This window comes from Aulonocara stuartgranti (assembly GCF_965226115.1).
Source record: "Aulonocara stuartgranti genome assembly, chromosome: 23".
In the NCBI taxonomy this organism is placed as follows: Eukaryota; Metazoa; Chordata; class Actinopteri; order Cichliformes; family Cichlidae; genus Aulonocara; species Aulonocara stuartgranti.
In genome coordinates, this window is record NC_138958.1 from 30734061 (window position 1) to 30761608 (window position 27548).

Below are 27548 nucleotides of genomic sequence, written 5' to 3' on the forward strand. Positions count from 1 at the left end.
AATGGTTCAACCTGCTGTTAAGTGGTATAATGTCAGGGTGTGATGCTTTTAGTGCACTTTTGGTTCCTTGGTACCAACAGACCACTGTTCAAACATCGTCACAAAGCTGAAGTCATCTAAAACTACTTTCTTGAATATGAAAATGAGTTCATTGTACTCAAACTGCCTCCACAGTGATCCAGATCTCCATCCAATAGAGCAACTTCTTTGTAAGGCCAAGGAGGATGCCTACAGAAGTGGTGACAGGGCCCTGTACAAGCAAGCCAGGAACACACTGACCAAGGAGATCAAAGCAGCTAAAAGCATCTACTCCCAGAAACTGGAAGAACGGCTCTCAGCCACCGACCCTGCGTCAGTGTGGAGGGGCCTGCAGGAAATCACCAGCTACAGACGCGGCGTCTGTACTGCCTTTGATGCTACATTCTTTAGAGCTATGCTTGTAGCATTCTGCCTGTTAGCTTAGCACAACAACAACAACGAAAAGGCGCTCTCTCACCCAGGAAACACACAGTCGCAGAAAGAGAGAGAGAGCGTCGCCCTGTAACCATGGCAACCGTAACGCTGCCGCCTGGAACGAAAGAACGTAGCTGTCAAACAAAACCCAAACAGTCCTGACCCGCGACAAAATGAAACAGGAAAGTACCGCAGTGTTTATTTCAACAAAGTAACTGTATTCTGAATACCACCTTTTTAAACGGTAACTGTAACGGAATACAGTTACTCATATTTTGTATTCTAAATACGTAACGGCGGTACATGTATTCCGTTACTCCCCAACACTGCAGACGCCCCCCCACCCACTATTGAAGCAAAAAAAAAACCTGGCCAACGAGTTAAACACTTTCTATTGCAGGTTTGAGACGGACAGACTCCCACGCCCCACCCTCCCCTCCCCAGGGACATTGCTTCAGACATTGACCCCCAACACACCTTCCACCTCTCCCCCCTTCACCCTGCCCCTCCCCAATCAAGACTCAACGACCACCCCACCCTCCCCAATCCAGACTCAACGACCACCACCACCCTCTCCAACCCAGACTCAACGACCTCCCTCCTGCTTCAAACGCTCCACCATCATCCCTGTTCCCAAGAAACCCACCATCACAGGACTGAATGACTACAGACCTGTCGCCTTGACGTCTGTGGTCATGAAATCCTTCGAACGACTGGTGTTAGCCCATCTGAAAGACATTACAGGCCACCAGCTGGACCCTCTGCAGTTTGCCTACCGGGCAAACAGGTCGGTGGATGATGCAGTGAACATGGGGCTGCATTACATCCTGCAACACCTTGACCGCCCGGGAACTTATGCCAGGGTCCTGTTTGTGGACTTTAGTTCGGCTTTTAACACCATTGTGCCTGAACTTCTTTCCTCCAAACTCTCCCAGCTCAGCGTGTCACCAGCTACCTGTCAGTGGATCACCAGCTTCCTGACAGACAGAATGCAACAAGTGAGGCTGGGGGAGATCACCTCTGAAACCCGGTCCCTCAGGATTGGTGCCCCTCAAGGATGTGTCCTCTCACCACTACTGTTCTCCCTCTACACTAACGACTGCACCTCCAAGAACTCGGCTGTCAAACTCCTAAAGTTTGCAGATGACACCACTGTCATTGGCCTCATTCAAGATGGTGATGAGTCTGCATACCGGCAGGAAGTTGAGCGGCTGGTACTCTGGTGCAGTCAGCACAATCTGGAGCTGAACACTCTTAAGACTGTAGAGATGACAGTGGACTTCAGGAGACATCCCTCAACTCTGCTCCCCCTCACCATATCAGACAGCCCTGTGTCAACTCTGAAGACCTTCAAGTTCCTGGGTACAACCATCTCCCAGGACCTGAAGTGGGAGACCAACATCAACTCCATCCTCAAAAAGACCCAGCAGAGGATGTACTTCCTGAGACAACTGGGGAAGTACAGTCTTCCACAGGAGCTGCTGATCCAGTTCTACACTGCGGTCATTAAGTCTGTCCTGTGCTCCTCCATCACAGTCTGGTATGGAGCAGCCACTAAACAGGACAGGAGCAGATTGCAGCGGACTGTACGGGCAGCAGAAAGGATCATCGGCATGCCCCTGCCCTCCATCCAGGATCTGTACCTCTCAAGAACCAGGAAACGGGCAGGGAAAATCATCACAGACCCCTCACACCCTGGACACAGACTTTTTGATCTGCTGCCCTCTGGCAGACGGTACAGAAGCCTGCAGACCAGGACCACCCGACACAGGAACAGTTTCTTTCCCCTCGCCATCTCCCTTCTTAACAGTTGACCTGTCACACTGCTCCCACTGCCAGACTGCAGCTGCACCTTATGTACATTTTGTAGTATTCATTCCACCTCATTCATTTCTGTATTTTATGTATACAAGTTTAGATTTGTTATTTATAGTTGGTTTACACAGCTTTGTGTATGTATGTGTAATGTGTATATATAGACACGTGTGTGTGTGTGTGTGTGTGTGTGTGTGTGTGTGTGTGTGTGTGTGTGTGTGTGTGTGTGTGTGTGTGTGTGATTTACATTGCTGTGCTTGAGAGCCACCATCTACCGGAACCAAATTCCCTGTATGTGTCTGCACATATACTTGGCCAATAAACACGATTCTGAACTTTGGGATGTGGTGGAACAAGAGAGTCCAGTCATGGATGTACAGGTGAAAAATCTGTAGCAACTGTGTGGTGTCATCATGTCAACATGAACCAAAATCTCTGAGGAAAGTTTCCAACACCTTGCTGAATCTATGCTGTGAAGAATTAAGGCAGTTCTGAAGGCAAAGTAGGTACAACCTACCTAACCTCATTCCTAAGTTTCCCTAAGCATCTTTTTGTTTCTGAATATTTTTTTCCTCAAATTGTGACAAAGGGAAAAAAGAAGCCACACTGCTACAGAGTGTAATTTTTATTTAGCCTTATACATCCATTAAGGAAAAATGATGTCATAGAAAAATATTTTCTCCTAGACACTGCAAAGATTAAGTAGTCCAGACTACTTTACACTTGAATAACACCATGATTATATTCAGATTTCACATTACCTGACATGGATTATTCTGTGTACACACAATCATGAAATCAGCATACAGCGAGCAATAATGAAAATATAATATGCATATTTTACACATACACACAGCAACTCCCATAATAAATGAATTGAATGTGACTTTTGTATTCCTGTCTGGTATACAAAGCCAAAGTGATGATGTAATCATTTACTTTCCTCGCAGCCTCTCTTCAAGTCCGATACAAAACAATAAAAGTCTACACACTGTAACAAAACTTATAAAAGATTCGAGCACTACAGGCTTGAGCAATAATAACAACCCCCATCATAAGCTGACAGTAGAACAAAGTATTCTGCTTATTACACTTCAAGACTCAAGGTCAAACATACAAAAATGATTCAAAAAGAGAGAAATAAGAGCCAAACTCAAACCAAAACTTCTAAAAAACTTTCTGCCATCTTTAAGACACTAAACTAAATATCAATGTGTTTGTCATGATCACCACCTGCACTCATGTATATATCTTTCTACGTAGCACTCATAATTCTTATTCTCATGTATATATCTCATGCACATATCTTTCTTTCTACATAGCACTTTAATTCTTATTGTCTGCACTGAAGCACCGCAGCAATTTCCTAATGTTGTAAACCTCAACATCTGGCAATAAACCCATTCTGATTCTGATTCTGATTCTGATTCTAAAGTAAGAAATGTAAAGGCTTGTAGTGTCTTTGCTTTTAATTCAGCTCATCGGTGGATTCTGACATGGAGCGCTCCTGCCTCTTCCGGGCTGTGACGAAGTTGAGCAGGTCGACAGCTGTCACCACCCCGAAAACCATCTGCTTTTTGCTATGAGAGCCATCAGTCAAGTCTGGTGGAGGACAAGGAGTAGAAAAGATAGTATCAGAGCAATTATTAGTCTAAAGGTTTTAACTCAACTATCAAAGTGTTGCAGTGCTTCCACTAAAAACTTTAAAAAAAAAACCCAATAACAATAATAATAATAATAATAATAATAATAATAATAATAATAATAATAATAATTCCTACAACTGTAATGTAGGACTCTGGCCACTAGGGGGCAGTGGAACAAGCCAAGTGGGCTCTTTTAACTTTTCAATATTCTGTTGGAGTTGTCTCTTTAGCTGCCAAATGGACAGTCATGTCCCTTAGCCATTTGATGCTGAGGATCCAGTATGCAGCATGGTCACATACTATTGTCAGTATACGAATGTAAATGAGACACATGCAGTATTCTAAATATGCACGTGATATGTCAGTTAGGTTCAACATCAGCAATATTACACTTACACATGTGTATCAGCTGACACGTAACAGTAGCTGCCACCTTTCTGGAGTTTATTTATTGCTGTCAGAGCTCCATTTTACCAGCAACAGGGAGTGCTCATGCCAGAATGTGCAGTATGGGGTGGGGGGGGGGGGGGGGGGGGGGGGGGGGAGGAGAATAAATAAATGTAGCTGATCACACCACATTGTGCGCCTTACTCGCCATCTAAAGCTGATTACGATCAGTGGCAGGTATACTGTATTTTACAGTTCAACCTTTTTAAATTAATGCCTACTTGGTCTGTGTAACCACTCCGACAGCCATATGGGGATGATAAAAGTTGCACAGTGCAAGTTTGATTGATAGGTCTGTTTGTCCATCTTTGATCAATTTAAAGATGCAGAATTGGTTTTATTATGAAGCTGCTGTGCAGGAGGAAAAGAGGAAGACCACAGAAAAGATTGCTTATCCTATTTCACTACACCCTTCAAAGGGTTGGTGTGACAAAGGAGGATGTTAGGTGTAGGGCCACTTTTAATGGGTGCAGCCAAAGGAAAAAGATAAAGATTGAAGATTCCTTCTCAGCCTGCACATTTTGGATTTCAATACTGAAGAAAAAAAAAAGCCTGCTTAAATGTAACCTTGACAAAGCTTGCTGTTTGCTAAATTGTCTCTACTTGGACGGTCAAGGTCATCTAAAGCCTGCCCCCAGATTCTCACACTGAGCTTGTGCATCTATACTCAAGCAAGGAGCAGCAGGAAGCGGATATACTGAGCTCACAGAGCTGTTAAAAATGTGGTTCTTGCAAATACACAAACTCAATGTTTTTACACATTGAATCACTAACCCCTGGTCATAGTTTAAACGCACAGATTGTCAAGACTTATATCCACAGACAACAGCAGCTCAACCAGCCACAGCACAAACTTCTGGCAGTGTGTGTGCATTGCTGTACTCACATTGGATCTGTTCGTGTACCACCAGTGCGAAGTGGTCAATCTCCAAAATCGAGGACAACTTTCCCAAGTTGTCAGTCAGTGTGATCTGAATTAAAATAAGAGGATGTGCTGAAGATATAAAGATACATAGAAATATATAGATATATACACAGCTGTCACAACATCTGTCACAGTAAAACTTTCTGTATACACAAAGAAATGGAACAGAACATAACACAAATTTGTCTTTTTAGCACTAAAAACAAGTCTTATTTCAAACCCCAATTTTCTAGTTCAGCAAGTTTACAATCTTTTTTTTTCTCCCTACCTGGAGATCATCCTCAGCCAATCAGAATCAAAAGAGTAGTCTTTAAAATCCATTAAATTTCCAACCAAACTAACCTGTTTGAACTGCTTGTAAAGCACTTTGCTGACAGGATCTGACAAGTTGATCTTCCCTGCAAGGATCGAAGATAGCATGTTGCCTAGAGTCACCATGCCCAGGATCAATCTACACACAAAAACATAAACAAGAAGTGAAGTTAAAGGTTAGTCAAGGATAAGGTTTTCAGGGTCTAAAACACAGCTTCCAGGAATGTGTGAAGATCTAATATTCTGTGCTTTTCTGTTGTAAAGCTAATCTTTCTACCTATAGCACACCCACCCTGTGTCATCGACCACCGGCGCCTGGTCGAAGCCATTATGCTTGAGGATCTGGATGGTCTTTTGGCAGCTAACGGTAGGCAGGACAGTGAGCGGGGCAGACATGTTCAGGCACTGCAGCTTCAAGTTCCACCACCTGTGAGAACACGGCATGTTTAATGAGCGTACATAGAGAGAGACTTAAAAACTGGAGATTTGGTCTTTTTAAATGACACGCACCATGGTTTCTTCACCATGAGGTCCTCCTCCCTCAAAAAGCCCTTCTGGACCATCCACTTATCACTCAGGAACTTTGACCTTGAGGGGGGTAAAGAAGAAAAGATAAAGAAAAGACTGATCTGTGTTTACACAAAGAAAGCAAACAAATTGTCTGCATATATCTGAAGGACCTCTAGCACAAATATATATGGAAACTCACATGTAGTTGCGGATGGAGTCCGGCAGGATCACCACACAGCGCTGGCCCTCTTTCAGCTCCTTGGCGGCATGCACAGCTGCTGCCATGGCCGTCCCCGAGCTGCCTCCTGTTACAGGAAAAAGCAAAATGGTAAATGGCCTGTATTTGTATAGCGCTTTACTAGTCCATAAGGACCCCAAAGCGCTTTACATTGTAGCCACAACCACCCTGGAGCACACTGACAGAGGCGAGGCTGCTGGACACTGGCGCCACCGGGCCCTCTGACCACCACCAGCAGGGTCAAGCGTCTTGCCCAAGGACACAACAGCCAAGACTATCCAAGCCGGGGCTCGAACTGGCAACCTTCCTATCACAAGGAGAACTTCCAAGTCTTGAGCCACGATCGCCGGTAGGTTAGTTTGCCTTAAGTGGCACCCAGGTACCCACAACATCTTCCTCATGAAGCTTTTCCCTGGGAGCAAAAGTATTCCTGGAGGCTTTGTGCTTCTTCTGTTGTCTTGTATGCCAGTCAGTAACCATTCACACCCACGTCCCCTCGAATAGGATGAATTCTGCCGTTTGTTTATAAGGAGCACCTTCCTGTGGTGATCTACTGGGCTCTGGAGGAGTTTCAGAGCTTTAGAAACTAACCAGAGTGAAACTATGAAAAACATTTTAGTTCCACCTCCTGCCTGTCCTGGTTGAAGCAAAGTCTCTTGTGACCATCAGTGGTAGGATAAATCAAAAAATGAATGAATCGAACCAATCAGCATAAAGCTCCATATTGTTTTTCAAGGCCAATCACAAGTCACTACCTCAGAACAGGCCCTGAAATAAGTGCTGTGTGTTGGCCACTAAAAAAATAAAAAACTAATAAGTCCCAGGGTAGAAGAGCCTACCTAAATCAGGAACCACAAAGACTTACCGCACAGCAGGCCTTCCTCTCTGATCAGCAAACGAGACATGTTGAAGGACTCCTCATCGTTGGACTTGTACCACGTATCGACCACCTGGAAATGTTGACGGGGGAAGAAAAAAAAAAGTAATATTAAACATACGACATTACCATGCTCACTTAGGAGCATTCATGAAAAGGAGATGGGATTATAGACGCCGCTTGAACCAACCGATCTGTCGAGGACGGTGGGGATGAAGTCGTACCCGATGCCCTCCACCTCGTACTGGGTCTTATCGGTCTTGTTAAGCTCCTCTGGCTCAGCCAGGATTGAACCTTCAGGATCAACACCAACAATCTGCGCACAAAACACACCATTCATAAGCCACAAGTAGCTCAGCAGATATTTATCTGAAAAAAGAGGAGAAACATAATCTCAAGAAAGAGCTTACTTTGATATTTGGGCATCTTTCCTTCAGCTTGCGGGCGATGCCTGTGATCGTCCCTCCTGTGCCTGCACCAGCCACCAGCATGTCCACCTTACCTGTCAGCAGAAACACAGAACCTTGTTGACTTGATTTCCAGTGAACTTCTAAAGTGAGTTTTAAGGAAAAAGCAATAATGCCGTTGAAGAAGTTTCTGTAAATTTTACAGCTCAGGATGCTCGTACCTTCACACTGCTCCAGGATCTCCTCGGCTGTGGTGTCGTAGTGAGCCAGGGGATTGCTCGGGTTGCGGTACTGGTCCAGGATGTGCGAGTTGGGGATCTCGTTCTTAAGGCGCCAGGCCACGCCCACGTGAGACTCTGGCGAATCAAAACGGGCGCTGGTGGGCGTACGTACGATCTCTGCTCCGAGTGCTCTCAAGACATCCACCTGTCGAGAACATCTGACAAATATTAACACTTGTACACGATGGCCTGACTGCAGTGAGAAACACCGACAGGAATTTGTTCTTTAAAACATTCAAGATTCATTAGAATTAATAGATATGCAGTAAGCTTGAAGAACAGTAGTCTTTTTAAAAGGGTACTAATGTTTTTATTTTAATGTAATTTAATGAAAGCTACTGTGGAAAAACAGCTTGAAAAAAAAGAATAAATTAATAAAATAAATTCATTAAAAAAAGAAATTAAAAAGGAATACTGAGCTTGTTGTAATGTTCAAAAAATTGAACAAAAAACAGGAACAAATAATCAGAAAATATTATTAAAATCCCTTTAGAAACAAAACATAAGATATATGATTATTTAAAAAAAAAAAAAAAACAAAAAAAAAAACAAGATAAGATATAATATAGACCTCAAACAAAAACTTTGAACATTTTGTACAAATGTACACTAGATTTATATTTTTGCACAGCTTTTAAAGATTGCATCATATGATGCAACAGCAATGCTAAAGCGTGACCTCTGCCTCTATAACAGGCTGCGATTTGCATACTTAGTCGCAACATTTTCAGGAAAAGCCCCTCTGAACAGAAACCGCACTTTTCTATCAGGAAATCATACCCTTCAATTTAGCTGTAGCAGTCTAGACATGTTTTACTCTGACAGAAAAAAAAACCTGCCATGTTTCTGTGAGTTGTGGTTTCTATATGACAGGAAATTCACCTTCTCCATGCTCATCTTCTCTGGCATGACAATGATGCAACGGTAGCCTTTCACTGCAGCAGCCAGAGCGAGTCCGATACCTTAAGGAACAAAAGAAAGAAGCAGATTTGAGTGGCATTATCAGCACAGGCTTTCGTGTATTTTTTCACACCAGCACAGGCGCATGCAGGGGATTACCAGTGTTTCCAGAGGTGGGCTCTATGATGGTGTCTCCTGGCTTGAGGATCCCGGCTCTCTCAGCGTCCTCCACCATCCGCAGACTGATTCTGTCCTTGACACTGCCGCCCGCATTGAAGAACTCGCACTTGGCCACTACACCAAAAAAAGTGTCACAATAACATATTAAAAATCACAGGAGCCAAATGAAACAATTAAGATACAATTGTGATCTGAAGAAACGCTCACACCCCAACCAGCGCTCACAAGTTTGCACAGTAACCAGGCAGACGTAACCAACTTCTGAATGTGTCTCGGCTTGAATGTGGTGTGACTCACATATTTCACATTTGAGTCCAAAGGCTTTGGGGATGTTGTTGATGCGTACCATGGGAGTGTCACCGATTTTGTTCAGGATGTTGGGGAGAATGGCTGGTGCAACAGTCCTGAGAGGAGAAGGGGAAAAAAAGAAGAAGAAACCTCAGCGAGATGATAAACAGAAGCACCACGTCTGGCTGTGCAGATAGACTGGACGGTAATCACTTCTTTATCAGGCTAAGACTGTCTTTTATTGCTATCACTAGTGTGAGATAATAGCACCCATTTCCACTCACTTCACTGGTCTGAGAAGTCTAAACAACAACAAAAATAACAGCCTCTTTTTCAGAGCTTTAAACAAATAGTGTAACGCCTTTACGACAGTTTTTTTATTTGTAACAGCAGATCAATACAACAGTGCTGAGATGCAAGAAGCAGTGGATATCTGACTGGCACGCTGACCTTGAAACTTGAGTGTGGGGGGAGTCGGATTTTGAGGCTTCTAGGCTCCACGTGCAGCGGCTGGGAAGGTCGGGCCGGATCCATTTCCTTTCGGGAGAAGAGTTCTTTGTTTTGATCTGAATGTTTCTGGCTGCCTCCTGCGACTCCTCCTCCGTCTTCAGGTTCTCTCCGTTGCTGAAGCCGTGCAGCTTGCCAGCGTGTGGGCACACAGGGCTGTTGACTGTGGTCTCTTTGGATGAGGGAACTGATGGCATTGCTTAACTTAAGGGGAAAAAAAACAAAAAAAAAACCAACTGTAAAGTTATCCAATTATGTAACACACTGTTCTTACAGCATGTTCTGATAAGTTTTCCTGCATCATCAGTGACTTGGCTGACAGCCAGGAAATTAAATACTTTCATAATGTTGTTTTTGACTGACACAAGCAGTAGTCTCCTTCTCTGCAACCTGCATCAAAGGCATGATGCATTTCTCTATTATTAACTAAATAGCTCCAGTTTCTACTGCTCATTTGGGCTCAAAATATTCAACCCTGTGAGTTTATACCAAGGAGATGGGCTCAATCCTTCAATCACTTTCTTTGTGTGACCTCGATTACTTTTTAGAAAAGTTATCACCAATAGTTTCGACAACTGAGGTGTATCTTACAGAAATAACTATTAAAGTGCAGTTTAAACCCTCTGAGCAATAAAATCCAATGTGTCATGTTTGTAAGTGGAACAATTTCCAAATGAAGGAAATCCGACCATCCAAGAACCGCATGAATGCATGGTAATGCTAAAATTTGGATGGGTTTCTTGTTGGATATTTGGACAAGTTTGATGCACGATTTTATGGCAACCCAACTTAAAGTTGAGATACTTCAGTCACAAGTGCTGGACTGATTATCCACAGCTGTGGAACCAGCTTTGGGAAGGACCCTCTCTAATTTTAAATTCTGCCAGAGCTTTCTTCCTGTTAAGGAAGGAGTTTTTCTTCACCACTGTCACAAATTACGTGATCACGGGGTGTGTCTGACTGTTAGGGTTTCTCTCTATTATTGTAGCATCTTTACCGTACAATATAAAAGGGCTATTTTTATTGTAAATAAGATAACCTGAAAAAAATTCCAAGAGATGACAAATGTGAGCTAAAGGACAATCTGTTAAAGCTTACATTCAACTTCACCAATCAGCAAACACAGTGCAAAGCAAACACTGAACCACTCCTTTCTTTTATTAATGCTGAGTGACATCTGCACTGCTAAAACAAATCCACAGCTCATCTCCATCTACCACCGCTTTTCAGTCTAGTCTAGTTTAGCCTAGTCATGACGAGTGGCCAAATTCTGCCCTTATCAAAGCTACGTGAGAAAGCAAAAGTGGGAGTAAGCAAGGGGGGGTGGGGCTGATAAAACTTCAGTTAATATTTCATCATTTCTTCTCCACAGGAAAAAACAAAAGCTTCTTTTTAGGGGGTTGGTAAGCAGTATTGTTTTTATAAATCATAAGACTGATTGCTGTTCCCACATATCAAGATTTAGACACACAACACCGACAGGCACGCATCCGTTTTGAGGATCTACAGAAAAGAAAATTACTGCTTTTCTCATTGTTTGTAAATGTAGTTAATCTAAACCATAAAAAGATTTTGTAATCAGTTATAACTGGTTATAAATGCTACTAATGGCTAACCAAATGTTAAGCATTACCTTAAATCTGAGTCGGGTGTTTAAGAGTCTGATGAGATCAAAGGGAAGCTTTAAATCCAGTCTTTGATCATTAATTTGACAAATAAGCTGGGTAATTAAGCACGAGGTGAAATACCTGACATGAACTTCAGCAATAACTTTCCAGGAAGAGAGCTAAACCACTGAGTGGCAGTTTGGCTAAACTGGCAGGAACAAAAGAAAGATTAGCTGGAAAACAAGTTACAATTTTAAAATTTCACTTGTAAATACAAGACAAACCTCAGTCACAGTCACAGCCTCTGCAACATGATAATTTGCCATTTCATGTGATGGTTATATGACTCCAAACACGAGAGCAGTACAACAAGAGCTTCTCAAACTTTCAGTACATTTTAATCTTACTACTTTCTGTCACTGTGATAACTTTTTAAGACTTTAAATCAATCAGTCAATGAGTTAAACAACAAAACTACAGAACAGAATAAAGTAAGATAAGTACCAGTTGCTAAGACTGCCACAGATTTACAAGCCCAACTTTTTCCTCTTACTACATCCTGTTGTTTCCCTCCCATCCCCCAGCTGCAATGGTAGCACATGAGGCTTCACTAACACACAGAGCACACACCGACAGGGCCAGCTGTTACAACAGGGCCCCTGTCTTTGACTGCAGAATGAGTTCAGACAATGTCCACAGGAGTGGACTAAACACATTTTCTTAAGCCTGCAGCTCCCTGCTCTACACGGAGTGGAGCTGGCTTTCACGCGCTTTTGTGGAATGTTGCCGTTACGATGATACATGCATTTGATCTGCTATCAAAATTTAAACAGAAGCACAAACCACCTACCCTACCTTTTCCTTACAACCACTGCTAGGCACACTGCTAATTACAGTAACACTTGCAACATCGATGCTGGCAAATGTGTGTGGTATGTGTCGGCCTTACAGGGTTTAACAGGGAAATATGATCCTCCTGGTGGAGGACACACACACACAAAACAAGTCTGAGCCAGGCTTGCAGGGCAAGAAAGACTTGAAAGAGGATTTGCCCAGCTTAAACTTAAGTTTGGTTTAATACACCATACTTCAGCCAAGAGTCCAATCCCTAATTAAAGGTCCCAGGCTAAAGAAACATAACACAAAAAATCAGAGTTTGGCAACATCGGTCCACTCTAATGAAAAATCCCCCCTCATACGTTTATCTGCTTTAAAAAGGAAAAAAAGAAAAGAAAAAGGAAAGCACCAATGGTATGTTCACCACTCTTGGGAGTCCAGTGGTGACTATGACTTGCAGCATCCCTTTATGGTTTGCAGCATTTAATTGCTCTGGCAGCAACAAACACAACCGAAGTATCTGCTTGTTGGCAATACAACAGCACACTATAGATATCCACTGAGCCATCACAAATGATGTGCCAATGCGAATAGCAGTAATGATGGCCATAGAAAGGCCGTATAAAGGTTCACCCACATGCATAACCTTTAATAGGACAGTGTAGGTCGCAGGAAAATAGTTGTTTTAGCCTCTTTTAATAAAACAATTTAACGATAACACTGAAGGCTATCGAAGTAAAAAAAAAAGAAAAAAAGGAAAAAGGTTGTCACAATTTTCTGGGAAAAAAAGATTTAAGACAAAAAAAGGGGAAAAATCTCACTTGGCTGCATTGCTCAAAACGAACCAGAGCACGGAAACAGCATGATAGAAATAAACGCTGCGTCATTTGAAAATAATAGATGATGTGGCGGGATACAAAGGAGACAAACTACAAAAGGTAACCAAAAGGGGGGGAAAGCAAAAAAGCGATTAATTGTAAAAAAAATAAAAACAAAACCCCCCAGTAATGCTTACATAATTTAATATAATAAATATAGGACACCGCAGTGTGTATGCGAACACCTGAATTATAACACATCGGCTGGAAAAGGTCCAACAAAAGCCTGAACTGCGCAGCTACAATGTTGCATCAGAACTGAGGAGCTGGAGGCAGCTTTCTATCAGCCCATGGGAAAATATAAATTAATTTAATTCGAAAAAAAAGTGTGTTTAAATACGTCGGCTTCTCCTCGTTTCCATTCTCTGTGTCAGGCGGCTTTATTTTCACTCACCTGGAGATTTATCTTGAAATCTGCGAGAAAACTGTACTCCGGTACGACGAGCAGACGACTGCACAGCCTAGGGATCAACTTCCGACAAAGCAAGCCTTTAACGTGCCGACGCACGTGGACTAAACTATATGGAGCGCAGAATTTTTAGGGAGACGCTCTTATTGGCTGCGGTGGGGGCGTCTGTTTGTGGGCTGTACGGAGATTTCTTTAAAAGGGGTTGAGGGGGAAAAAAACGCTGAGGTAAAGTAGTCCGTGGCACCTGTTTACTTTTTACTGACCAAACACACCCCCGCGCACGTAGACACCGCGTGTAACAACTTGAAAGCTTCTCATGAACGTCTTTTTTTCGCTAACATTTGAATTCAAGTAAGCAAGGGTTTAATAATCTATTTTTTTGACAACGTAACTAGACTTATAAATTCTCTTAAAAAAATACAAATAAAATACTTTTCAACTCCCAAGCAGCATTTAAAAGTACAACACATGTACTGTATTTGCATAGAAGTTTGATGTATTTGTACTTTATTGTAGTATTTGTATCTTTATAACTCCAGACTATGCACATTAAACTTAAACCATCTTAAGTGGATCTTAACCCACCATCTTAATTGCTCAATCAATACTATGACAAAATAAGTTTAGATTTGAGATCTATCTGGAGGTAATTTTTTCTTACTTAATTTAGAGGGTTTTTTTTCCCCTTCTTAAACTACCAGAATATTTATCACATCAAATTTAAGCGAAGTGTCAAAAAAGGGAACTAGTAAAAGAACAGCCTGATTAGTTAGCATTGCATCAGCCATTTACCAGAAAAAAAATGCAGCAACAGTTGTCCGCTGTTAGTGACTGTGTGAAGGAAAGTTTACAGTCTGACAGACTACGAAGGAGCTTTAAAATTAGTCTCTGGTTAGCAGCTTTGGTATAAAAATATAGCAGAGTAATAATAAATCATAATAAAATCCTTCCTAGAATAGGATTGAGTCTTGAAGAAAAGCGGTGCAGATGCAGTTACAAATCTGTTTTTTATTGAGAAAGCGGCACAAGCTTGTCTTAAAAAAAAGGGAATAAGAGAAAGAACACTTCCAACAATTCACAAAAAAACAAAAAACAAAATAACTGTCATCACTGTTGGGCTTTAGGGGGAGAATTTTGGTGGGTCCATCTCGTCTACTTTCAGAATCTTCCGGAGCGTTCTCGATCCCTCGACCTCCGCCTCTCGCGGTCCCGCCGTCGATCCCTGGAGCGGGAACGTCGTTCCCGGGAGCGCGAGCGTGAGCGGTGTCTGGTAAAGAAGAGAGCAAAAGATATTTATTTTCAAATTTAAAAGCCATACACAAAAGCAGTTGTCTTGCTCTCGGGCTTTACAGGACCTTTTCCTGCGGCGGCCGTACAGCTCCCTCCTCAGTTCCCTTGATATTGGTTTCAGATGCATGAAGTTGCAGAAGCCACCTCGGGTGCACTCTCTGTAAGTAAGCAAGTGTGTGAAGTTTGATTTCTATTGCACCTTTCTACATAAACATCACAAAGTGCTTCAAACAAAACACCAGAATATAAATTATCAAGTTCCAGTCACAGATCTCTCAGAAGGAGAGTGTTCCAGAAGCCCAAAACTGTCTCCTTTAGTTTTCGTAAAGAAGATGAGTTCCCAAGACACTCAGCCAGCAGGCTCTGATCACATGAACTCAGGGATCTAAAAGTTTGCTCATGTAAGCTGATGTTTGCCTATGAAAAGCTCTAGAAGTCAAACCCAGAATCTTAAAATGGACCCTGGATTCATCAGGGAGCTGGATCAGCAACTGTGTGATGTGAGAGTACGCCATTCTAGAGTTTCTGCATAAACAAGTGAACGATAAAGCCAGATGTGATGTAATAAATGCATGAATAACAGTCACCGGTTTAGAGTGTGAAACAATGTGACTTAGCTTGGCAGTATGTAACACAGGAAAACAGGATGTGAAGGGTTAACGTTGCTGGCCTTGCATTTTGTAGATCTGTGCCACGAGGAAAAGTTGGCTCATAGTCGCACATTCTGAGGAGCCCTGCCAACCCACCAAGCAGAACACCTAATCTTTATCTGCCTCCAGAGTTGAGGGAGAGCAAACAACCCCGTTGATCCAATGGAAAAAAAAAAAAAAAATCACAGAGGGACTTGTAAAGGAAAAGATCGCAAAGACCCTATCACTGACCAAGGACAGAGTGTAACTACATGTGCACGCTTCTCCTTTGCTCTGTGCCATCATCGTGTCAGCTGATGCTGTCCTTTTAGTTAAATGTGATTGTTTTACACTCAGGGAGACAGGCCCATTACAGTTGCTTCGAGTGCTGCATCCTGAGGCTAGCATCCTTGATTGGTAGACAAGCATTGGCTCCAGGGTGAACAGTGAGGCTCTGTCATCTATCCATCAGCGGCAGGATGACACTGTCTACATTATCTTGTAGACTGTCTAAGTAAATGGCCTGGCCTGTATTTGTATATGCGCCTTCAAAATAAAACAAGACGCACACCAGCTAAGAAGTTGCAACACGCGTTTGCGTACATAAGATTTTCTGGAGGAGGACAGATTTGTTTAGAACTCTTAAAGAAGTCAAAGAAGCAGGCTCCTTTAAGCAATTACTTTGGTGTTCCTCCACCTCCAAAGAAATGTCAGGAGTCCAAAGCGCAAAAGGAGTGCGTATTCTTGGAAAAGTGGTTGCAGGAGGTGAGCTGGCTTCAAACAAATGATGAACGCACAGCGATGTGGTGCAGAATATGCCGTGAAAATCCCACTCTAGTGGACAACTTCTTATCTAGTGCGCGTTTTTTATTTTGACAGCGCACCTGCAGACCACTTATGTGCACCCCTGTATATAACCTTTCAAGCATTAAAGAGGCCGATAGTGCCAGCATTAACAGCAAACTAATGTGACACTGTGAGCATACGATGTTACACATAGTACAAAGTGACAAAATTCTCTTAAATGCACATGCAGTATTTGTTTTAAGAAAGTTTAACCTCTACTCCTTTTTTTACTCACTACAGCCCCGCCCCTCCAGTTCTGCCAGAGGTTTCTTCCTGTTAAAAGGGAGTTTTCCCTCCCACGTTCACCAAATGCTTACTCATAGAGGTTGTCCAATTGTAGAGGTTTTCTTGTATTATCATAGGGTTTTTATCTTACAATATGAAGCATCTTGGGGCAACTGTTGTTGTGGTTTGGCTCTAGATAAAAAACTTTTTTTCCCCTTCCTATAGTCCAGCGGTCCCCAACCCCGGGGCCTCGGACCGGTACCGGTCCGTGAGTCGTTTGGTACCGGGCCGCGAGAGTTGAGGCTCAGGTGTGAAATGTTCAGGGTTTTTATCGGTTTTGAGCGTTATTTTGTTATCGTTTACTTGGTTTTCCTGGGTCTTTTCACATGTGTTATGAATACATTTTCTTTCTTTCGGTACCGGTACTAATTTTATTTTGTTGTAAAGGCCAGTCCGTGAAAATATTGTCGGGCATAAAAAGGCGCTAAAAAGGTTGGAGACCGCTGCTATAGTCTATTAGTCAGCTGGTTAATTAAATACAGTAAAATGCTTTCATTAAACACTAACACGTTTTCTCACAATACTCACCCCATTTCATACTGACGGCAGCAGGCTTCCCTGAAGTCAGTGACTGGGGAGAGTTCTGCGTGGATGGGCTGGCCATTGAACCAGCGGTTGTTAAGGTCCATAACGGCTTTCTCTGCATCCTCCTCGTGACGAAACTACACCCAAAAGACACACACATACTTAGGAAATTACTGGTTTAAGCTCATCATAACAATTCAACCCCGTTTAAATAAACCAAGATCCTAAAACAGACCTTAACATAGACATTGCCGACGAGGTGGTCGCCTAAGTTATCACAGACGTTCATCTCCTCCACTTCTCCATACTTCTCCTCCATCTCTGTGAACACCTCCTGTGTTGGATATTTGGGGGGGGGGGGGGGGGGGGGGGGCACAATCGAAACCTGTCAAACCAGTTCTATTCTTATATTGCACCTCTTATAACCAGGAAAACCTACCACACAAACTAACCAAAGTACAAAGCGGCGGTAATGTAAAAACTGTGTAGTAAATAATATGTAGTAGTAAGTAATGCTATTATTGTGGAGTCATGCTGAGTGGCTTTTAATCAGTGAGTAATAAGTTATATAACAACTAAGAAGGATTATTAACCTTTACAAACAATCATCTCTACAACACATATTATAAAAACTGTTTTTAAATCTCATATTCAAAACCTATGAACATGATAAACTCACAATCAGTTTTTATTGGGTTATTAGTTAGCCAAATACCAGCCCCTCTAAACCAATAAAAGATCCTTGCTTCATGAATACACTGTCAATAACACCTTGCCCCAGTTGCTCTTTTTGGCTGAAATATGCAGATAACACATTCATGACGTCCAACAGTGCCACACGTGGGACACAAAGGAGAAACAAAAGTTCACTCACCTCAAAGAACTCATCGTAGTGCTCCTGCATTTCCACATCGCTGACGGCACCTAAAAAACGCCCAAAAAGGGACAGTCATGTCAAAGCTAGACAGACACTGGTGGTTAAAAACTCAGACCATGTTAAGCAACATCAAATCTTGCTAAACCCTGTTAATAATATAAAGTAAAGATTCTGAAGGAGATGCTACACAAACTGTCTTTAACAAGAAAACCCTTTAGTCTTCTCCAGGTTGGTGGATTTACTTTAAAATGACTTTTCTTGCAGTGTTTTGCCACCTTTACAGAACTGTTCACTGAGTACACAGGGATCCTAACATTAAATATGCATTTTAATGACAAACCCCTGACTAAGTCGGGGGCATCACTAGTAGAAGCCAGCTTCAGTAATGCAGAAGCAATCACTGTGCACTCAGTATGAAAACATTAAGTGTAGAAAACCCAGAAACAGTACTTTAATTATAGCTTTTTGGTTTAATCACATCTTGAAAATGAAGGAAGTGAAAGAAAAGCTGCTCTTTGCACATCAGTGCATGACACTGACTGGGCTAATTGGAGTTTAGGCCTGGAAAACATGCAAAACAGCATGAGGCCCAAAAACTCTGTGTGTGTGTGTGTGTACAGAGGACACAATTCTATACTTGACCAAATTTGATGTGGGGAGGTGTGGTATAATGAATTAAGTGCAGTCAGTGCTGGAGGGTCCTGCGGATGAAGGGAGAACTTACAGTGTAAGCATCAGCAGACTGGGCAGTTTTCAAGGTTATGAAGGTAAATGTTCAAGAGGGAAATGGTCTGAAATACAAAACGTAAACTGCTGTGATATAAATCCAACCGAATACAGAGCTGGGGAGGAAAACAATGTTATTAGATAATTTCTGTTGTGAAATTGCTCCTGCTGATCATGTGATGGTTACACCCGTTTGCACAATCTCAAAAAAATAAAAAATAGACCACTCCGCTGTTTTTCCCCTTAATATAGCAGATCTGTGGTACAAGAAGGCAAGACTGCACAATCACGCTGTATAATGTAGCTTTTGAATATTTTAGCTCATCATGAAAAGGCTGTAATATTAATAAAGGTCTAAAAGAACACTGCTTGACTCAAAGTTTAATTTTGGAGGTAACAGATCATCAATCACACCTGTTTAGTCTCTTAAAGTGTTTCTGAGTTGATTCATTAGATGAAAACTCTGCTTAAAGATTCATTCATTCATTAAAGATTCACCTCAAAATAATGGATAATCTGAACTTGTTCTTTAAAACATTTATAGCCTCACTTGGATTTTTCTTTGAAGTGGATCTATTATTAAAATTACATTTTATTTATATAGCCCCCAATCATTACAACAGATTGCTTCAAAGTGCTTTATATTGTAAGGTGATGACCCTACAATAAAAAAAACAGAAAATAACCCCAACAATCATACGACCCCCTATGAGCAAGCACTTTGGCGACAGTGGGAAGGAAAAACTCCCTTTTAACAGGAAGAAACCTCCGGCAGAACCAGGCTCAGGGAGGGGCGGCAATCTGCTGCAACCGGTTGGGGATGAGCGAGTGAAGACGGGACAAAGACACGCTGTGGAAGAGAGCCAGAGATTAATAATAACTAATAATTAAATGCAGAGGTGTATAAACACATAGGGAGTGAAAAAAGAAGAAGAAGAAATACTCAATGCATCATGGGAATCCCCCAGCAGCCTAGACCTATTGCAGTATAACTCAGGAAGGATTCAGGGTCACCTGATCCAGCCCTAACCAAATGACTTATCAAAAAGGAAAGTAGAGATACTGTCTGTCACACGATTCCAAACTGGAAGCTGAAGGCTCTGCCTCCCATTCTACTTCTAAATCCACCACAAGTAGAGCTGGGCGATATGAGATTTTTTCATATCACGATATGTTTTTTTCATTTCAGGCGATAACGATATCTATCACGATATAAGCCAAATAACTATATTTGTAAGATTTAAATGTGCTGTTGCTCACAAGTAAAATGTGAAATAATCAGCAGCTTGTTTTTATTTAAATATTTATTTCCCATAATAAGTTCAACAGGGTAGATGTACTTAAGGAACATGAGACTTTTTCAGATAAATAAAGGCAAATATTGCAAACTACACAAAAGGCAGCCGCTAAAGCGTTTAAGTTTCAAAACAGAACAAACGAAACAGACTACTAAATTGTCAATTCCACTTAGAAACAAAATATTAATTCTAAAAATAAATCTTAGTTTGTTTTACAGAAGAACAGACAAAACTGACTAACTTTTGTCAATATCAAATAAACTGAGAACTAAAAGGAAATTGTCAATCTCTCCTTGTTGTATAGCTTAGCTTTTCAAACAGTTTTAACAGTTACTTTAGTCTGACAAAAGCCGAATGACGAATTAGCGCTTCCAGTCAGAGACTGAGGCTACGTCCACACGTACACGGGTATTTTTGAAAACGGAGATTTTCCGTTTTCGTTTTAAAAAATAATCCCGTCCACACATAAAGGCAGAAATGAAGGAAAACGCTGCTATGAACATGCCAAAGCAGCAGGTGGCGCTAGATTCCTAACCGTGCAGAAATGTTGGCCAATCAGAAGTCTAGAAGCCTCGGTGGGAAAAAGTAAACAAAGCTGGGGCATAGAAGCAGAACCGAGTCGTATGTGTGGACGGACAGTAACTGTGTGTATATGTAAGCATTTAAACACTGCAGAGAGTAGAATTAACAGTATTGTAGAAATTCATTTCACCGAAACAATAACGTGGCGCACAGTGTGATGCATGCACCAGTTTATTGTATTTCCAGACTTGCTTTCGGCACAATTTACAGTGCACGCTACTCTGTTTTTTGTCAGACTTGAAATAGCCGAAGTACCTTCACACTACGGAACTTCTATGGCTCTTCCGTTCGACAATCTCTCTGGCGTTGGAACCATCATCTGTTTTCTCTTCGGTCACGCTCGGTTGATTTTTCTAGTCGGCACACTCTCCACTTCCTCCATTACGCGCTGGCTCCATTACCCGCTGGCTGCTTCCCAAACAAACACACGTGCGGCTTGGCACTTGTGCTGTACGTAACAAGTCACGCGACGTGACGCTGCGGCTGTGATTGGTTCGGCTCTGCGCTACTTAATTTAGATTGGCTGACCTTTTTTTTTTATTTTTATTTTTTTAAGAGGACAAGAGCGGCGAGGTCTATCGCGATAGCTTAATTTCTCTATCGAGTAAAAGTTATATCGCGATACATATCGTTATCGTTCTATCGCCCAGCTCTAACCACAAGTACCCATTATGCTCACTTGAAGCTCCAAATTTTTAATTTTTGGTTCCTACTAGGGTAGTTCTGCGTGATTCATGCCTTGGCACAAAAGCCCATTTCACCATCTTTCTACATCTATCTGATTTGGCTCCTGTTGCCCTCTCTTTAAGCAAACTGTTCTGATCAGCTTCCTCTCATAACGAGAGCAGCAGGTGGGAGGCGTTTCTATACCCATCTCTCTATGACATCATACAGAACCAAGAGTATAAAAAAACTCTCCGAATCTGAGCATTCAGAGTAGTCTGAAGGCACACAGGCACTACTTGTCCATATGCTCACACGTTCACATTATCTGAAACTTTGGACAACATTTAAAAGTACATATATAACAGACTATAAGAAAAAGCATAATAGCTCCACTTCAAGTACTACAAATTTCTATTTGTTTTTTTAATTTATCAAGTACAGAGTAGCTGTGTATTAAAAGACAGTCTATCAACATTAAACCAAATACAGGCCTGTCAAAGCTAGCTGGATGTGTAGTTTGAACACAGAGCCCAAAGACAAATAGACAAGCTAATTCTCAATCCACAGGCAGCCTATGACTCCATTACCAACCTACCTGCATGAGAGGGTCTGCTTCAGCTCTGCCAGACTGGGCTCGACATATTTACTGATCTCATTTCTTCCATAATCAGCACAGTTTGTAAGCACTGTTTGCTTTAGTGTCACTGGTCAGACGGTTGCTTACTGCATTCTGAGTTACGTGAAAGCAGAGGCATCAGAAGCAGGTGTTCATGCTTTTTTGTTTGTTTGTATTAGGCGAGTGGTTCCCAAACTTTTTCTGCAGGGCCTCCATCAGTAGATAAAAACATTTTTCAAGGCCACCCCTCACATGCAATCTTATACACACTTTTTTCTCACAAACTCCAAACAGCTTTTTAGTGATCAATACAGAAATACAATTTAAGCATGTGAACCTAAAGAAAAATAACAAATAAGAAGCAACAAGTACTCAGGAAGCACAAACCTCCACCAAGGCAGCAATTTAAAAACTGCCTACGTAATTTAAAAAGTTTGAACTTGTTTTGACTGAACAACAAAGTGCAGACTTTTGTTATTCTCCCTGTTGAAACCCATTTTAATATACTGCACATTATTTTGAGTATAACCATGTTTATTTATTTTTTAATGTGGAATAATTTACTCGACTATATTTTTATGGTTTTCCATTAGGTGGTAGTGCCTGTTAGGAGGTACTTTTTTTTCTTTTTTTTTAAGTGGCAGACGTTGTTGTGTTTGAGATGGCTGATGACAGAATCCGTAGGGAGCTCGAGGTTTGCTTTGTGTCACGTGCAAACAACGTCATGGGAGTTTCGAGCCGCGTTACTAAAACGATGTCGATGTCTATGTCTATGTTAAGGTGGTCCTCAGTTTTAATGTAAAACAGCTGAAACCAAGTTCAGCAGGTGCTAGTGGAAAAGAGGCATAGCATTATACGACACAGTGGTCCATTTTCATTACACACTGTGGTGAAGCAGAGACTGAGATATGCCTCAGTATATTTTGTGGTCTTTTTGGCAGTTGTACTGTCCACGCTTTGCTTCAGAGACCCATGTGTCATTTTATTCAGCACTGCTGGACCATTACTCTCATAACTGTGCCTTCCTAGTTTGGGAACCACAGGGTTAGATATTACACATCAACTGTGTTGGGGTTCGTGGGAGATAATGGGGTCCGAACAAGTTCTCCAGTGAAGAAGGCTGAAGCAGTCCCTTGGATGTGCTTTTATATTGGACCAGTGCTTTTAGGAAACAGAGCAAGAAAACGTTGCTGATGAAAGTTTCACTTACAGCGAGAAGCGTCGGCTGTCTGCGCACTGTTCTGAGGATTGCGGTAGATGTTCTGAATCAAGATGGTCTGTGGAGAAAACAAGAAAAAGTGCATCTGGTGAGCCAGGAGTGTCAGGTTTTCAACCTTTTCTGGTAACAAAGACTTCAGTTTGAGCCTGTCAGTAATATCATGCTTTAGCACATTTAAAAGAAAAAGAAATGTGATAAGTGTGACATATTAGGGTCAATGTAAAACTACACTGGAATGTAGGCTGGCCGTGTGTTTGCGGCAAGTTTGCCATGTCTTCCCCACTCTCTACATTTTAGCCCACACTCACAGTAACCTCAGTTAACCTACCTCACGCAACTTCACATACTTCACATAACATAAAGCACCAACTTTTTCCCAATTTCAAAACACAGGTTACTGAATACCACACACACAAAAAAAAAAAACAAATGAAAAAAAAAACCCCACACTGAAAATGATCAACAAGAAGTCAGTGACACATTAAGGCAAAGACAAACAAAGCACATGAGTTTGGAATAACATGAACAGGACAATGACCAGAACACTTTTCTCACATTTACACCCACCCACAGAATGAAAATCACTAGAACCAGGACAAGTTCTCTTGTAAAAGAGATCAAATATACTCACGCATGGGATACATTTAACAGGAAAATTCACAGACACTTTTTAGGGTAACAGACTCATTGCTTTATGCATGCAGACCAATTGTGCTTATGAGCGTAGCCACTTCTAAAGGCTCATTTTGAGCCAAGAAAAACCCTCACTTTTTACACACACCATGCAAACCTAACATAACTTTAAAACCACAAAGACTTTGAGTGCATATGAGCAATTTTATGCTCTTGTGTCTAAATCCTTCAGGGCCACGGCATGCAACTCATTAAGTCAAGAGGGCAAACTGCAGGTCTTAATGTTCAATTCCGATTTTTTGATCAAATCCGTTTTTTTTGTCTGCTATTCACACTACAAATAAAATGTGACAGCAAACGCGCTCTAGTGTGAACACTCAAAGCGGCCTACATGCGCAAAAGAAGACGTCACACACAACACGCTCTGTTTAGACCCAGACCAAACAGTGTTGTTCGACTGATGGCCCTTAATATAAACACTTGTTTCAGACTTTACGTTTCCCAGTTTTGCTTTAAGTTATAAAGTTATTTTGTTATTTACATATGGCCTGATAATTATCCTTATTGCTGTTTTAGAGAGGAGCAGTGCTTCAAAGTATAGTTGTCTGTCAGAATCTGCAGATTATACAGTACAAATAAAATGTTCACGTTTCTCCAACGTTGTCTTCCCAGCAGTTTCACTGGATGGCCAGGAAGCGTTCACGATGTCTTCTCGGGCACTGATAATTGGTGTCTGTCTTGTGTCAGTGACGTAAAAGACGGATTTAATGCGACATGACCATTCAAACAGCAGTCGCTTTCTAAAACATCAGATATGTATCGGATTCAGTACTACATACAAAAGTGACCCAGATCGGATTTGAAAATATCGGATTTGTGCTGTTAACACTGTCACACCATGATCGGATATGGGTCGCATAGGGTCAAAAAAGTCAGATTTGATGCGCTTTCGCCTGCAGTGTGAACATAGCCTAAGTGGGTCAGGAGGTACACTGGGTTATCAGTGTACTGCAGGGCTGAGGGTTCGTGGTCGACCTCATGCAATAAAGTCATCAATTTAAAAAGGTACTTTGCTGGGATACCCACCTGGCTGAAGGTTGGTTTGTTGTGCAATCTCGAACAGCGGTCTCCATGTCTGCAAGCTCCAATTTTAAAGTAGAAGGAACAATTGACCCTGAAAAAAGAAGAAAAATCATTATCACACATATTTAGAATCTGACCTTGGGTGTTGCTAAGGTGTACGAATGTTGACATATTAACAGAACTAATGAAAAAGCAGAATGCAACTACCCTGTTTGTTCTGAACCATCAGTGATGGGTCTTAAACCGTTTATAGACAAAACCTAATACGGAGCGTAGAGATATAACCTTTATAAGCAATAGACAATAACTGTTTTATTACAGATGCAACATACAATAACAGTAGCTGCACTACAGTAACACAACCACACCCATAACACTGCACAGAAACAGCACAATGCTGCACACTCCGACTGGTAAGATAACGAATGAAATGACTGTGATAAATACAAAGGTTTGGTTGAAGGTTTGTTAACATCTGAGGCTGGTTTTAAAGACCATAAAGCCAACAAAGTTAGAAAATGAGACTAACTACGCTTCACAACCCGATAACTTGTTGTAGATGCTCTAGTCCTGCAGGTGCTGTCGCTGCCAGACCAGGCCTGACGTCTGGCTAAGTCCACAAAACACAGACGCTTCCTTGCAAAACAGAAAGACCAGATTTACATAGCCTGTCTAAAATGGGAGGGAGGGGTGCATTACAGAATGAAATCCAAAAGTATCAGGGCCATGACCGTCAGGTCCTTGGGAGTCATAGTTATACAAGAAGTTGGAACTTCATCCACTCCCAGAGGAAGTCAGGGCAAAACCCAGTCAGGAAACGAAAGTCTGTGTCTGCTTCATTTAGGACATGTGAAATGTCAGAGTAGTGCAGACACCAGGTGCAGAGGTGTTATGCGTTTTACATTTAATACATACTCGAAAAGATGTGGGAAGAAAAAAAAGGTACCAAAAAACTTCCAAAACATATATTTTGCATTTCTTTTAACTATTAAAAGCATTTTAATCAACTCATAGCTCTCTGTGAAATTGGTTGATTGTATACAAATGATAATCTTAATATAATGATGCAATATGGACTAAACTTACTATATAAACTGCTTAGGTTACCAGGGTTATCAACAACTATAATGAATTTGGGAATTATACTTTATGACCCATAAATCTGTTGAAATTATATATATATTATGTGTAGCAGCTTATGTCAAAACCAGCATCTACAATATGTGTACATTGTTGTTTGTAAATACAGTTTTCTAAACAATTTTCAGTTGTTGTTTTTTAATTATTTGGGACAAGTCACGCATTCCTGTAAATAAGAGATCATCAAACAGCAACACTAATAGTACCTGTAACGGATTACTTTGTCTTATACAATGAATGTGTAAGAAGAACAATAAATACATGTTACTCATTTGTTTGGTGTATAGGAACAACTTTTTTTCACCATCATTACCACCAAGTCACGTCTTTTTCATATAAGACTGAAGCAATGAAGCACTGCGGGGCTCACTACTAGTACTGAAAGACATCAGTCGCATAGTAGACCGTGTGAACATTACAGCTACGGCTGGCCTACTTACTGATCTTTCATTAACGCGATACTTGATCAAAGTTTGTCCGGGAATTAAATTACATTGATTCTAGCCTCTTAATACGCACAGTACAAATGGATGTACGTTTCTGGCTCTGCTTGGGTATCTCAACCACTGTTGTGTTTCACCCGTACGAAACCAAAGATCCTACTTGTGGAAATCATCACATCAGTACATAAACGTATAGCTAACTTAAAGCTACTTTTAAGACTTCAGCAGGCACATAGTGGAAGATGCTTTCTGCTGCACTCCACCGGTGGGGCGGAACAATACAAGCCAGACAGGTACTCTGCTAATCAGCTTCTTAACTGAGCGGGCCACGCGTTAGCGGTTTCTTCTTCTTTTTGAAAATTTCTTTAACATACACTCCAGTTGTGCACGCACAAACTGGAAACATTTAAAACAACTGAATGTTTTGGCGCAAACTAACAGCACGCAAAGGCTGCAAGTTAGCCAGGGCATGAGTTTCATTCAAAGCGTTAGCTTAACGTTAGCTTCCTCCTGCTAAGGTTAGCTTGACTGGGACATGCAGCTGAGCTGTGGGTACAAAATAAGCCCCACCGCCGGCAAAATAGAACCACTGCAAGCACACTTTACATAAAAGCGATATCTTATACGAATTTAAGAACGAATAATATTTAAAACTGACTGAAAACTGTTCAAAACTTACTTGTCTTTCTCTGTACCGAAAATGGATGCCAGGTACTCCGCCATTTTCGGGTCGTCGGAAACGTCCTCGTTACGTCATTACGTAAAGAGTGGGCGCTTGCGTATGGTTTTCATCCTGTACTTAGCCGTACCGCCGGCTGACAGCGCTGTTGTTTCAGAAATTAGTTCCCTCCTCGGGTGAACAGCGCTGTGCCATTTTTTTAATTTTCTCGAATAGCATGAAAATTCCCCTTTGATTAAGTAGTTTTACGTTATTCCCCACCAAAATGAGGACTAGTTTCCAGATATAGAATTGGAAAAAATTAAGCAAATTTATTTCCAGTTGGGACGCAGCATTACAAAGTAGGCTATTAGAATTATACTTTTACTTATAAAACAGCCAGATTATTTTTTTTAAGTGGATAGCTACTTTTCCACATGCTGGTGGCCAAAGCTGAGAGATATGGGCAAAAGAAAAAAAGCTCAGTGTACTTTTAAGTATAGGTGAAGCTCCCA

General features: G+C 41.5%; 2 protein-coding genes across 3 annotated transcripts; both read right to left on the minus strand.

The window, feature by feature from the left end:
* Positions 1-3658: 3658 nt before the first annotated feature.
* Positions 3659-13760, minus strand: LOC309701189 (cystathionine beta-synthase-like). Its single transcript, XM_082525253.1, has 15 exons — positions 13503-13760; positions 9730-9990; positions 9289-9395; positions 8971-9105; positions 8794-8873; positions 7852-8056; positions 7634-7725; positions 7414-7539; positions 7212-7296; positions 6308-6413; positions 6109-6186; positions 5891-6025; positions 5629-5737; positions 5248-5332; positions 3659-3870 (listed from the first exon to the last, which is right to left on the minus strand). The coding sequence occupies exons 2-15, from the start codon at positions 9981-9983 to the stop codon at positions 3737-3739; spliced, it is 1731 nt and encodes a 576-aa protein (XP_082381379.1). The 5' UTR covers positions 9984-9990; positions 13503-13760; the 3' UTR covers positions 3659-3736.
* Positions 13761-14505: 745 nt separating this feature from the next.
* Positions 14506-27161, minus strand: LOC309701196 (splicing factor U2AF 35 kDa subunit-like). Of its 2 annotated transcripts, XM_082525274.1 has the most exons (8): positions 27055-27161; positions 24796-24883; positions 23068-23134; positions 17967-18016; positions 17328-17426; positions 17096-17229; positions 14873-14965; positions 14506-14784 (listed from the first exon to the last, which is right to left on the minus strand). In XM_082525274.1, exons 1-8 carry the CDS (start codon positions 27096-27098, stop codon positions 14676-14678), a joined length of 684 nt encoding a protein of 227 aa, XP_082381400.1. In that variant the 5' UTR covers positions 27099-27161; the 3' UTR covers positions 14506-14675. The 2 variants fall into 2 exon arrangements, with proteins under 2 accessions (XP_082381400.1, XP_082381401.1); XM_082525275.1 differs by lacking the exons at positions 24796-24883; positions 27055-27161 and adding an exon at positions 18694-18760 and having other exon boundaries at positions 23068-23097.
* Positions 27162-27548: the final 387 nt, after the last annotated feature.